This window comes from Balaenoptera borealis (assembly GCF_965194805.1).
Source record: "Balaenoptera borealis genome assembly, chromosome: 20".
In the NCBI taxonomy this organism is placed as follows: Eukaryota; Metazoa; Chordata; class Mammalia; order Artiodactyla; family Balaenopteridae; genus Balaenoptera; species Balaenoptera borealis.
In genome coordinates, this window is record NC_138879.1 from 45,985,659 (window position 1) to 45,998,768 (window position 13,110).

A 13,110-nucleotide genomic window follows, 5' to 3' on the forward strand; every position below is an offset into this window, starting at 1 on the left:
TTATTTATTTATTTATTTTTGTGTGTGTGTGTCATCTTTTAGATTCCACATATAAATGATACCATATGGTATTTGTCTTTCTCTTTCTGACTTAACTTCGCTTAGTATGATAATCTCGAGTTGCATCCATGTTGCTGTGATTTGCTAATCTTTTGTTGAGGATTTTAGCTATTATCTTCATGAAGGATATTAGTCAGAAATTTTCCCTTTTTTTTTTTCTAATGTTCTTGTCTGGTATTGATAGGGTAATTGTGGCCTCATAAGATTAATTGGGAATGTTCTCTCTTATAATTTGAAGAGGTTATGTAGAATTGGTATTATTCTTTTAATGTTTGATAGAATTTGACAATGAAACTGTCTAGTTTCAATGGACTGGAGTTTTCTATGTGAAAATATTTGAATTTAACTTCTTTATATACATATGTCTATTCTTACCTATTCTTGATTATTTCTTCTTGATTGAGTTTTGGTAGTTTATATCTGTCAAGTACTTCATCTGTGTTATCAAATTTATCAGCTTAGAGCTGTTCATTGTATTTCCTTATCCCTTTTAATGTCATAGGGTCTATGGTAATATTCCCCCCTTTGATTTCTGTTTTTGATAATTTGATTCTGTTCTTGTTTTCCTTGGTTAGTTGGGCAGAGGTTTCAGTGTTATTGATCCCGCTGTCCTGTCCCCCCAACCCACACACCAAAAACCAGCTTTTGGTTTTATAAATTTATTTATTTATTTTTGGCTGTGTTGGGTCTTCGTTTGTGTGCGAGGGCTTTCTTTAGTTGCGGCGAGCGGAGGCCACTCTTCATTGCGGTGCGTGGGCCTCTTACTATCGCGGCCTCTCTTGTTGTGGAGCACAGGCTCCAGACGTGCAGGCTCAGTAGTTGTGGCTCACGGGCCCAGTTGCTCCGCGGCATGTGGGATCTTCCCAGACCAGGGCTCGAACCTGTGTCCCCTGCATTGGCAGGCAGATTCTCAACCACTGCGCCACCAGGGAAGCCCCAGCTTTTGGTTTTATTGATTTTTCTCTATTGGCTTTTTGTTTTCTAATTTCATTGATTTCTACTCTCTTCTTTAGTGTTACTTCCTTTCATTTATTTTTGGTTTTATTTACTTTTCTCTTTCTAGATCCTTAAGATGGAGGCTTAGATTATTGGTTTGAGATCTGTCTTGTTTTTCCAATACAGAATCAGTGTTTCTATGTAAACACTGCATTAGCTGTATCCTACAAGTTTTATGTTGTATTTTTATTTTCACTCAACTCATTCTTTTCTAATTTTCCTTGAAACTTCTTTATTGAACCATGGGTTACTTGGAAAAAAAAAAAGTCTTTATGTGATAATTCCAACATGAGACATCTCAAAATAAATTTTTTTTTTTAAGTTATCTTTCTGTTACTGATTTTAAGCTTAATTACACTATGGTCAGATTACTTATTTTATATGAATTGAAAATTTTCACACTTAAGATATGTTTTATGGCTCAGAATATGATCTCTCTGTGGGATTATCATATATGCACTTGAAAAGAATGTATATTCTGTCAGGTGTAGTATTCTGGAAATGTCATTAGGTCAGGTTGATTGGTAGTGGTGTTCTACAGTGTTGTTCTGTGTGTTTTCAGACTACTTTTTCTTTAAATTTCTGAGAGGAGTGTTGGAGTCTCCCAGTATAATTATAGACTTGTCTTACTTCTCTTTTCAATTGTATCAATTTTGCTTCATTTTATTTGCAGCTCTTTTGTCAGTCAGGTGAATACAAATTTAGGATTTGATAGTGGAATCCTATCATTATGTAATGTCCTTCCTTATCCCTTGGGATTTTCCTAGTTCTGAAGTCTGTTTTGTCTGATATTAATATAGCCACTCTAGATTTCTTTTATTTAATATTTTGCATTTCTTTTAGAGCAGATCTGCTGGGAACGGATTCTCTTAGTTTTCCCTTAGGTAAGAATCTCAATCTCTCTCTCTCTCTTTTTTGGCTTTCATTCCTAAAGAAGGTAGATAAAGGATTCTGTTCTGGGTTGGCAGTTCTTTCCTTTTATCACTTTTAAAAGCTATTATTCTACTTTCTGTGGACTTCATTGTTTTTTATGAAAATCTGTGGTCATTCAAATTTTTGTTTATTTTTGTTTTTTAACATTTTGATTATGATGTGTCTAGGCCTGATTTTCTTTGAATTTTTCCTGTTTGGGGTTTACTGAGCTTCTTGAATCTCTAAATTTATATCTTTTGTCAAATCTGGGACGTTTTCTGCCATTACCAAGAAAGTTTTTTTTCTCTGCCAATTTATTTTTCCTCTCCTTATATGAATGCCAGTGATGTGAAACTTAGACAATTTGATATTGTCCTGTGAGTCACTAAGGCTCCATTCATTTCATTCAGTCATTTTTTCTTTTCCTCAATTTAGATAATATCATTTGCTCTCTCTCCAAGTTTACTGACTCTTTCCTCTATCATCTATGTTCTGTGGTTGACCCCATGCAATGATTTTTTTTTTAAATTTCTGATACTGTATTTTTCAGTTCTGAATTTCCCATGAGGTTCTTTTTTTTATAGTTTCTCTTTCTCTTCTGAGAATTTGTCTTTTCAGTTGTTTCAAGAGTGTTAACCATCACCTCATTTATTATGATTATAATAGCCGCTTTAACGTCTTTATGTGGGGATTTCCCTGGTGGCGCAGTGGTTAAGAATCCGCCTGCCAATGCAGGGGATGTGGGTTCGAGCCCATGTCCAGGAAGATCCCACATGCTGCAGAGCAGCTAAGCCCGTGTGCCACAACTACTGAGGCTGCGCTCTAGAGCCTGCCAGCCACAACTACTGAGCCCGCACACAACTACTGAAGCCCACGTGCCCTAAAGGCCATGCACCACAACTACTGAGCCCACATTGCTACAACTACTGAAGCCCACATAGCCAGAGCCTGGGCTCCACAACAAGAGAAGCCACCAGAATGAGAAGCCCATGCACCGCAACAAAGAGTAACCCCCACTCGCTGCAACTAGAGAAAGCGCGAGCACAGCAACGAAGACCCAACGCAGCCAAAAAAAAAGTCTTTATGTGATAATTCCAACATGCGTCATCTCAGAATAAGCATCTGTTGCTCCTCTTTTCCCTTGTCTTGGACATTTTGAGTATTGTCATTTCTGATTCTGTTACTATCCTCTGGAGAGTGTTGATTTGTTTGTTTGTTTTAGCAGACACCTACCAGTTTAGATGGCAAGTTGTCTCACTTTCTGTGGGTGGTGGCTCTAATATCAGTTCTGTTTACAAAGCCTTTGTTGTGCTCTTTGGATTTGCCCTGCATTGTGCCTCTCAGTGATAGTCTGGGACTTGGGCAGTGGTTTATATCATAGATTAGTTCTCTTTAGCGTAGCCTTTGCTGCACCTCTTTGAGTCTGTTTTACACAAAGGTAAATCATTATTTGTATTGGTTTATACACAGAATTAGGGGATCTCTTTTCCAGCTCTCTCCTCTCCATGATTTCCCCCATACTCTTCAGTTTCCAGTGGCCTTTTTCCCAGTTCCAGAAAGACAGTTTTCTCTCAGAGCTTTTAGACCTCTGCATTGTACAGTTCTCCATAACTGGGGCTGCCCTTAAGTGAAGTGGGGAAAGAAGAGAGAGGAGGAAAAAAAATAATGGGAATTCCCCTAATACTTTTTGGATGACAGAGAGCCTGTTTTCCCAGTTTTTCTGGCTGGAGAGATTGGTTTTCTCATTGGGTTTTTCTATTGCTGGGGCAGTGCAATTCTATGGCTGAGGAGAGAAAAAAGAAAAGACCAAAAGAAGGCATTTCCCCCCACAATCTCCAGATCACAGGGTTCCCTTTTCCTGGTCCTTTGGACAGGGGGAGAATTTCTTTGTTTTCTTGTCAGCACACTGAACATAGTTTTGTAACTGAGGCCACACTTTTCTGTCAGAGACAGGAGATAAAGGAGGAAAATGGAATCAGAAAACTCATGGCCATACCCATTATTCTTCAAGTTTTGACTTCTCTCCCCAGTCATTTGTATTGCCTGTTTATGGCATGTTGATATATATCCTTTGGCCATTTATATTTTGGTGGATTAGGTATTTGCTCAGTGATTTGGATGATATCTCTATCTTTAAGGAATAATAATGACGCTTAATTTTGTGTGCTCCGGATGTTTCAGTTTTTGCGTTCAACTCAATTTTTTGATATACAGATTTTTTTAATGCATTAGTCTTTTGTAAGTTAAAGTACTAATAGCCTTTTGGATGTTCTCTCTAGTTGGAGTATGTATTCTTCTAGTCTAAAAAATATTCTATTTTATTTTTCTCAAATTTAAAATTTTTTTAAATTTTGAAAGTGGTTGCTATAAAAATTCAGGTAATATAGATGTCTAGGTTAACAAGTAATGCTCTTCACAGCCCTACTTTATCAGAGAGAATAATAACATTTTAATACACATCCTTCCATACCTTGTTTATAAATTTGCTATATATATATCTTTTATATATATAAAAATACGTATATATACACATATATTTATATATTTTTTATATACACATATATATATATATCTTTAAAATTAGTTAATTAATTTTTGGCTGTGCTGGGTCTTCGTTGCGGCACGCGGGCTTTTCTACTTGCAGTATGTGGGATTTTAGTTTCTGACCAAGGATCGAACCCGGGCCCTCGGCCTTGCGAGTGTGGAGTGTTAACCACTGGACCACCAGGGAAGTCCCTACATATATTTATCTTAGATTTTAAGACATTTATTTAATTTTTTAAAGTTATTACTTTAATTGAGGTATAATATACATAAAGGCATCTATTTTAATATAGTTGGAGTTTTGACAAGAGTAATTCACTGCTGCAGTCTAATAGAAGATTCTATTACCCCAGAAAGTCCTTGTGAGCCCTTTTGTGGTCAGTTCCCCTTTTCTTTCCCCAACTGGCCCCAAACAACCGTGACTCTGTCGCAATACTAGTTTTGCCTATTTGAGAATTTTTCAGGAGAATCATACAGTTTTTACTGTTTGGTTTCTGGCTTTTTTTGCTGGAGCATAATGCTTTTGAAATTCACCTGGGTTGCTGCATGGATCAGTAGTTTTATTCCTTTTTATTGCTGTGAAAAGAATTTCATTGTGAGAATATATCACAATTTTATTATACATATATTTGTTGATAGACGTTTGTATTATATGCAGTTTTGGGCTATTATGAATAAAGCTGCTGTGTATAAGTCTTTTTGTGTGCCTTTTGTTTTCATTACTTTTGAGTAAGTGATAACTAGTTAAGGAACTGTTCCATCACATAATAAATGTTTATTTAACTTGATAAGCATCTGTTAAACAGTTTTCCAGAATGGTTGTATCATTTAAAATTCCCATCCACAATGTAATGAGTTCCAGTTCTTCACTTTGTTTTTTTTGATCTTTTTATTTTTTTGGACATCTGCATGGCTTATGGGGTCTTAGTTCCCTGACCAGAGATTAAACCTGGGCCCCCTGCAGTTGGAAGCGAGGAGTCCTAAGCACTGGACTGCCAGGGGATTCCCCTAGTTGCTCACTGTGTACATTTATCATTTCTTATATTTTGTATAAGTATTTTTGATCTGGATTCTTTAAGTGGGATTTTTGTGTGAAATGGTAAGTGCATATTTGATTTTGCTAGATTTTTCTCCACAGGTTTTGTACTGTTTTTGCATTACCACTGCTACTATATGAGAGTGCATATTTCTCTTCCACCCCACCACCAGTGTGTGGTGAATTTTTGTCATTCTCATAGGTACAAAATGAAATCTTAGGATAGTTTTAATTTGTATTTCTTATACTTTGAGTGATGTTGAACGTATTTTCATAGATTTCATGGTTGTTTCTTTCTTTTTTTTTTTTTTTTTTCTTTTCTGTGAACTACCCATATCTCCTCCGGGTTGGTGGTGGTGGTGGTGGTGTTTTCTTGGGGGGGGGGTGTGTGTGCTGTTTTTAGAAACTACATATTAAGAATGTAAGAATGTCAGGTTATTGTCTTGTTTTTTTGAAATTCTTTACATATTAGGAATACTAACCCTTTGTAAACGTAAGTTTCAAACATTTTTTTTCCAAGTTTATCATTTGTCCTTTTTGTCTGGAGTGTCTTTTTCCATGGCCCCTCCTCCGAAGTTTTTTTTTTTTATCCTGTTAAATATATCAGTCTTTTTCCTTATTGTTCTGGATTTGGATCATAGTTAGGAAAGTTTCTTCATTCCCTGATTACAGAGGAACTTACATTTCCTACTAGTACTTATATAGTTTCATTTTTCTAATTTTTGCATTTCTGACCCATATGTAATTCTGATATTTAGTTTGAGGAACAGGTGTTATTTTATTTTTTTCCAAATAGCTATTGGGGTCTCCCAACAACACTTACTTTTATCAAATACTTTTTTTTCCTCATTGATTTGAGAGGTTTGTTTAAGCCATTTAGCAGTAATGGTTATATAAGGTATGTGATAGGGATATCATTATATAATTTTTATAATTTTTTCCGAATGGGTTCTTAGTTTTCTTAACAAAATTTATTTCTTCTCCTTTAATTGTATGCTAAATTCCGAGATACACATACATGGGTTTGTTTCTGGACTCTTTTAGATTAATGATTTACTTGTCTTATTTTAACATTCTACTGATAGCAATAGATTTGTATTATCTTTTGGTATTTGGTACAGCAGATTTTCCAGTTCCTTCATTTCTTTTTTCTCTGATTTTCTGGAGGGTGCTGTCCTTATGAATTTACTCTGTTTCTCTACTATTAACTTTAATATTTCGTATATCATACTCTCATGTATACTATTTGGTAAATATTTGTGGAAGCGAAATCATTTTAAGGGGTGTTAAAGAAGAATTAAGTATTCTTTTAGTTCAACAAATATTTATGTAATATTAACTGTCGGAGGTATGGTGTAGGATGTAGACAGGTAATATAAAGATGAATGAGACACATTGTGCCTACCTGTCTAGTTAAAATTTTAAACATTACATTTAATCTAAATCTTGAAAGATTTTGAGTGGGAATTCGTTAGGCAGATAGGAATATGCAAATCCTGGAACTGGTTAGAGAATTTTAATGTAAAATAATTCTTGTAATAAAGGTACTATAACTTGATCATTCAGAGTTCTTAAATAAGTCTTAAGTAACACTGCAGGTTTTTTAAAAACAGGTGGATTAATTGAATAATAATACTTTTTATGGAATTTAGTTCAATCTTCTACGATCACATATTCTTAGAACTATAATTGAAACACTTTGCAGGGAACTTGCAGAGCAGGAAAATTGGTAAATGTATATGGGGCAGCCTAGAAAGTGTGTTAGAAATGAAATACAAATTAATAATTTAAATGTTTTTATTGCAGTGGAGTGTTAATTTAAGGAGGTACAAAAGACATGTAAATATGTTTTATGTAGTTACAAAGAAGTTTTCTACCAAGAATTAAAATTGGTTCAGCTGACTTCACTAAAAATGAGACCAGTAGTTACCTGCTTAAAAGTTGTGTGAAGTGGGGGAGAATTGACTAGAGTCTAATGAAATCAATTAGGAGGCAAATGAAATACATTTTGGAGGGTTTTCTTTTTTTTTGATTGGTGAATTTATTTAGGTTAAAATAGCTGACATTTAATATAGTGCTTACTATGCCTGAGTACTAGTCTATGCTTGTATTTATTAACTCATTTAACCTTCAGAACCACTGTATTAGGTAGGATATTATTTTCGCTTTACAGATTAGGAAAATAAGGCTATTCAAGTTCACAGCTTATAAATAGTGTTGCCAGGATTCATATCCAGGTAGTAACATTCCAGAACCTAGGTTCTGAAGTTTCTCAGTAATGACAGCCATTTTTTAAATTGGGTATCTGATATAGAGGAACTGATAGCAGAACCACCAGGGAATTTATTGGTTATCTGTAATGTCTACTTATCTAATGAAGCAGATTTGATAAAGGCCATATTTTAATGTGAGTCAGGTTTACAGGGGAAGCAGTTGTCTTCATTAAATTCATTACTTTCTCCCACTGCATTTTTCTTTGGAATGTTTGTGTTAGAGTTGATTGAACACTGGCATACGGTATCTGAAAGGAAAAGAAAGACAGCTAACTGAGTTAAATTCTTTGTGTATTTTCTTATATTTGAAAATCATTAATAGATGGGAATCTTCCTGTTGTTAGAAACCTATTACGGGTACATCTTAAATTATCATGCATGTTTTTTTAATGGTCTGTGTGTTCTATTATCTTGTCTGCCAATGGGCTCACTACCTCAGAATTAGATAAGGATTAGATAAGCCTTCCAAGATATAAAGATTTATTTAATATTTGAAAGTATATGTATGGTAAAACTTACCCTGTGTATATAGTAGGACTCATTTTTTTAAGCACCACAGGTGATTGTGATGATGAGCCAGATTTAGGAACTACTGCACTAGTAGATCACACTTCCTTCTCAGTGAAATTCTAGGCCTGAGAGAATTTTATATATGCTATCAGAAAATGATCTTATACTAATTATTCTTAGCACCTTTTGGTTTTCCTGACTTTTTTCTTTTCTTATTTCTCTACAATAGTTTATGCCAGCGTGGCTTCATTCATACAGATGAACCAAGGATTGGGATAGCAATATAAAATTAGAATCAGACAGCTGATTGCCCAGCAGGATGCCATCAACTAACCGTGCGGGCAGCCTGAAGGACCCTGAAATTGCAGAGCTCTTCTTCAAAGAAGATCCAGAGAAGCTCTTCACAGATCTCAGAGAAATTGGCCATGGAAGCTTTGGAGCAGTGTATTTTGTAAGTGTTAAAGGCTTAATGTCAGTGACCAGGATTTACTCAAAATCCAGTCCTGGCAAAATGAAAAACAATAACATAAAGAGACAGACAGAGGCCATAGTCCATTTTATAGTCACTTGCATATGTGTGTGTGTGTGTATAATATGAAAATAGCTTTATTTATTGAGTTTCTTGGATTATTGAAAAAATGGAAACGAATATTATTTTGCTTTGACTTAGTGTTTAGAATTTTTAGCACACTGTTTTTAGGAGTCACATGACTTGCATTGCTATAGAATTAAATATTGCAGAACACTGACTTCTGTAAAGTTCCATACGGAGTGAGTTTTAGTTTTGTGGAAATCTAGGATTATTATTTGGCAGAAGGCTATGTACCAAAGTTTTTTTTTCTTGTGTGCGTATGTGTGTTTTTTTTTTGTTTGTTTTTTGTTTTTTTTAATTAATTAATTTATTTTTGGCTGTGTTGGGTCTTCGTTTCTGTGCGAGGGCTTTCTCTAGTTGCGGCAAGCGGGGGCCACTCTTCATCGCGGTGCGCGGGCCTCTCACTATCACGGCCTCTCTTGTTGCAGAGCACAGGCTCCAGACGCACAGGCTCAGTAATTGTGGCTCATGGGCCTAGTTGCTCCGCGGCATGTGGGATCTTCCCAGACCAGGGCCCGAACCCGTGTCCCCTGCATTGGCAGGCAGATTCTCAACCGCTGTGCCACCAGGGAAGCCCCGTATGTGTGTATTTTGTACTTAAAAAAACCCAGAAAACACCAGATTTGCCATTTTAACCATTTTTAAGTGTACAATTTGTGGCATTAATTATACTCACAATGTTTACAACCATTATTACCACTATCTATTTTCAAAACTTTTTCATCACCCCAAACAGAAGCTCTGTATCTATTAGCAATAACTCCTCATTTCCCCCTCTGCCCAGCCGGTGGTAACCTCTAATCTACCTTTTGTCTCTATGAATTTGCCTAGTCTAGATATTTCATATAAGTGGAATCATACAATATTTGTACTTTCATGTATAGCTAATTTCACTTAGCATAATGTGTAGCATAATCACTTGGTGGGTCTTTGATGTTGTAGCATGTATCAGTACTTCATTCCTTTTTATAGCTGAATAATATTCCATTTGTATATACCATGGTTTGTTTATCCATTCATCTGTTGATGGGCACTCGATTGTGTCTACCTTTTGCCTATTGTGAATAAATGCTACAGTGAACATTGGTGCACAAGTATCTGTTTGAGTCCCTGTTTTCAAATTTTGGTATGTACCTAGAAGTGAAAATACTGAATTACATAGTAATTCTATGTTTAACTTTTTGAGGAACTGTCAAACTGCACCAGAGTGGCTGCTTCATTTCCATTCCCATCAGCAGTGTACCAGTGTTCCAATTACTCCATGTCCTTGAAAATGCCTATTATTGTCTGTTATTTTGATTTTAGCCATCCTACTAGGTCTGCAGTAGTATCTTGTAGTTTTGATTTGCATTTCCCTAATGACATATGTCGAGCATTTTTTCATGTGCCTATTGGCCATTTGTGTATCTTCTTTGGAGAAATGTCTGTTCAAGTCTTTTGCCCGTTTTAAAAGTTGGTTTTTTTGTCTCTTTGTTGTTGAGTCGTAAGGGTTCTTCATGTATTTTGAATATTAAATTATTGGATACATGATTTGAAAATATTTTCTCGCATTCTGTAGTTTATCTTTTCTCTTTCTTGATAATGTCATTTGATATACAAAAGTTTAAACTTTGAATGAAATCCAGTTTATCTATTTTTTCTTTTGTTGCTCATGCTTTTGCTATCATGTCTAAGAATTCATAGCCAAATCCAAGGTCATAAAGATTTACCCCTGTGTTTTCTTCTAAGAGTTTTATGGTCTTAACTCTTCTATTTAGGTAATTGATCCATTTTGAGTTAATTTTTGTATATGTTGTGAGGTGGAGGTCCAACTTCATTTTTTGCATATGGAAATCCAGTTGTCCCAGTACTATCTGTTGAAGAGACTGTTGTTCCCCACTGAATTGTCTTGACATCCTTGTCAAATCACTTGGCCATATTGTATACATTTATTTCTGAACTCTCTGTTCTATTCCATTTGTCTTTATGCTAGTACCACACTAGCATACTAGCATTTTTATTTTTTTTTTTACTAGCATGTTTTGATTACTGTAGCTTTGTAGTGAGTTTGAGATCAGGAATAACTTTATTATTCTCTTTAAGGACAGTTTTGGCTATTTGGGACCCCTCCCAATTCCATATGAATTTAAAGACTAGCTTTTCCATTTCTGTGAAAAAGCCTGTTGGAATTTTGATAGGGATTGTTTAAATCTGTAGATCATGTTTGGTAGTATTGGCATCTTAACGATATTAAGTCTTACAATCCATGAACGCAGCATGTCTTTCTAAACATTTATTTAGGTCTTATTTAATTTTGTTTAGCAATGTTTTGTACTGTTCAATGAACCATGTTCTGATGAACCTACATTGACGTAGCATACTCATCATAGTTTATATCAGGGTTCATTCTTAGTCTTGTACATTCTTTGGGTTTGGACAAATGTATAATGACAAGTATCATTATAGTATCATATAGAGTATTTTCACTGCCCTGAAAAAAGCTCTGTGTGCAGGTTTTTGTGTAGACGTAAGTTTTCAATTCCTTTAAGCAAATACCAAGTGCTATTGCTGGATAAGTAAGAGTATGTTTAATTTTGTAAGAAACTGCCAAACTATGTTCTGAAGTGGCTGTTCCATTTTGCATTCCTACCAGCAGTGAATGAGAGTTCCTGTTGTTCCACATCCTCACCAACCTTTGGTGCTATCAGTGTTCCAGATTTTGGCCGTTCTAATTAGTGTGTAGCGTTATCTCATTGTTATTTCCATTTCCCTGATAATATATGATGTGGACCATCTTTACAAATGCTTATTTGCCACCTGTATATATTCTTTGATATATACAGATATATACCTGATATATAGACCTCTGTTAAGGTCTTCGGCTCAATTTTTTAATCAGGTTGTTTTCTCATTTAAGGGCTTTTCTTTTTTGGGAAATTTTTGATGACTTATTCAATCTCTTTACTAGTTATAGTAAGTAATAATAATAATAAGTAATACTATTCAGGTTTTCTATTTTTTCATCCTTTAGTCTTGGTAGGTTTTGTTTTTAGGAGTTTGCCCATTTTGTCTAATTTGTTTGCATAGTACTCTTATAATGCTTTTTATTTCTGTAGAATCAGTAGTAATGTTCCCACTTCCATTTCTAATTGTAGTAATTTGGGTCTTCTCTTTTTTCTTAGTCTGTGTAGGTAAAGGTTTATCAATTTTGTTGATCTTTTTGAAGAACCAACTTTTGATTTCAATGATTTTCTCTATTTTTTGATTCTTTCACTTATCTCTGCTTTAATCTTTATTATTTCCTTCCTTCTGCTAGCTTTGAGTTCAGTTTGTTTTTCTTTTTCTGGCTTTTAAGTTGTAAAGTTAGGTTGTTAATTTGAGATCTTTCTTGTTTTTTTAATGTGTTTATAGCTATAAATTTCCTCCTGAGCACTTCTTTCACTTGGTTCCATAAGTTTTGGTATGTTGTATTTTTGTATTAATTCAGCTCTCAGTATTTCTAATATGCCTTGTGACTTCTTCTTTGATACATTGGTTGTTTAAAAGTGTGCTGTTTAATTTTTACAATTTTGTGAATTTTCCATTTTTCCATCTTCATTATTGATTTCTGACTTTATCCCATTGAGGTCAGAGAAGATACTTTGTATGATATCTATCTTTTAAAATCTACTGAGACTTGATTTTTGGCATAACATATGGTCTGTCCTGAAAAATGTCCCATGTGCACTTGAGAAGACTGTATTCTATTGTTGTGTATAGAATGCATATTCTGTTAGATCTAGTTGGTTTATTGTGTTAAGTCCTCTATTTCCCTGCTTATCTTCTGTCTGGTTGTCCTCTCCTTTATTATGAGTGGGTTATTGAAGTCTCCAACTATTATTGTAGAACTGTATATACTTACTTATCTGTCCATAGGTGTGTAAATGTTTATAATTGTTATACCTTCTTGCTGTAGTGAACCTTTATTAATAAATAATGTCCTTCTTTGTTTTTTATAACCTTTTTTGATTTAAAGTCTTTTGACTTACAAGTCTTTTTGTGGACCCAATCTTTCATTTCTTTTAAGTAAATACCTAAGATTTGTTGGAGTTGTTGGATCATAGGGCAGGTGTATGTTTAGTTCTATGCCAATTGCCAGACTTTTTCACTAAGTAGAAAGTTTACATTCCCATCTGCAGTGTATGAGAATTCTTTTTGCTCCATATCCT

General features: G+C 34.8%; 1 protein-coding gene across 4 annotated transcripts in view; it reads left to right on the plus strand.

The window, feature by feature from the left end:
* TAOK1 (TAO kinase 1) overlaps window positions 1-13,110 on the plus strand; it is a 166,630-nt gene that overhangs the window by 52,250 nt on the left and 101,270 nt on the right. For all 4 annotated transcript variants that reach the window (XM_082372702.1, XM_082372700.1, XM_082372699.1 and 1 more), the window contains one exon: window positions 8,561-8,782. In XM_082372702.1, the coding sequence (XP_082228828.1) occupies window positions 8,651-8,782 (132 nt within the window). In that variant the 5' untranslated portion in view covers window positions 8,561-8,650. The remainder of the gene's footprint in view (window positions 1-8,560; window positions 8,783-13,110) is intronic.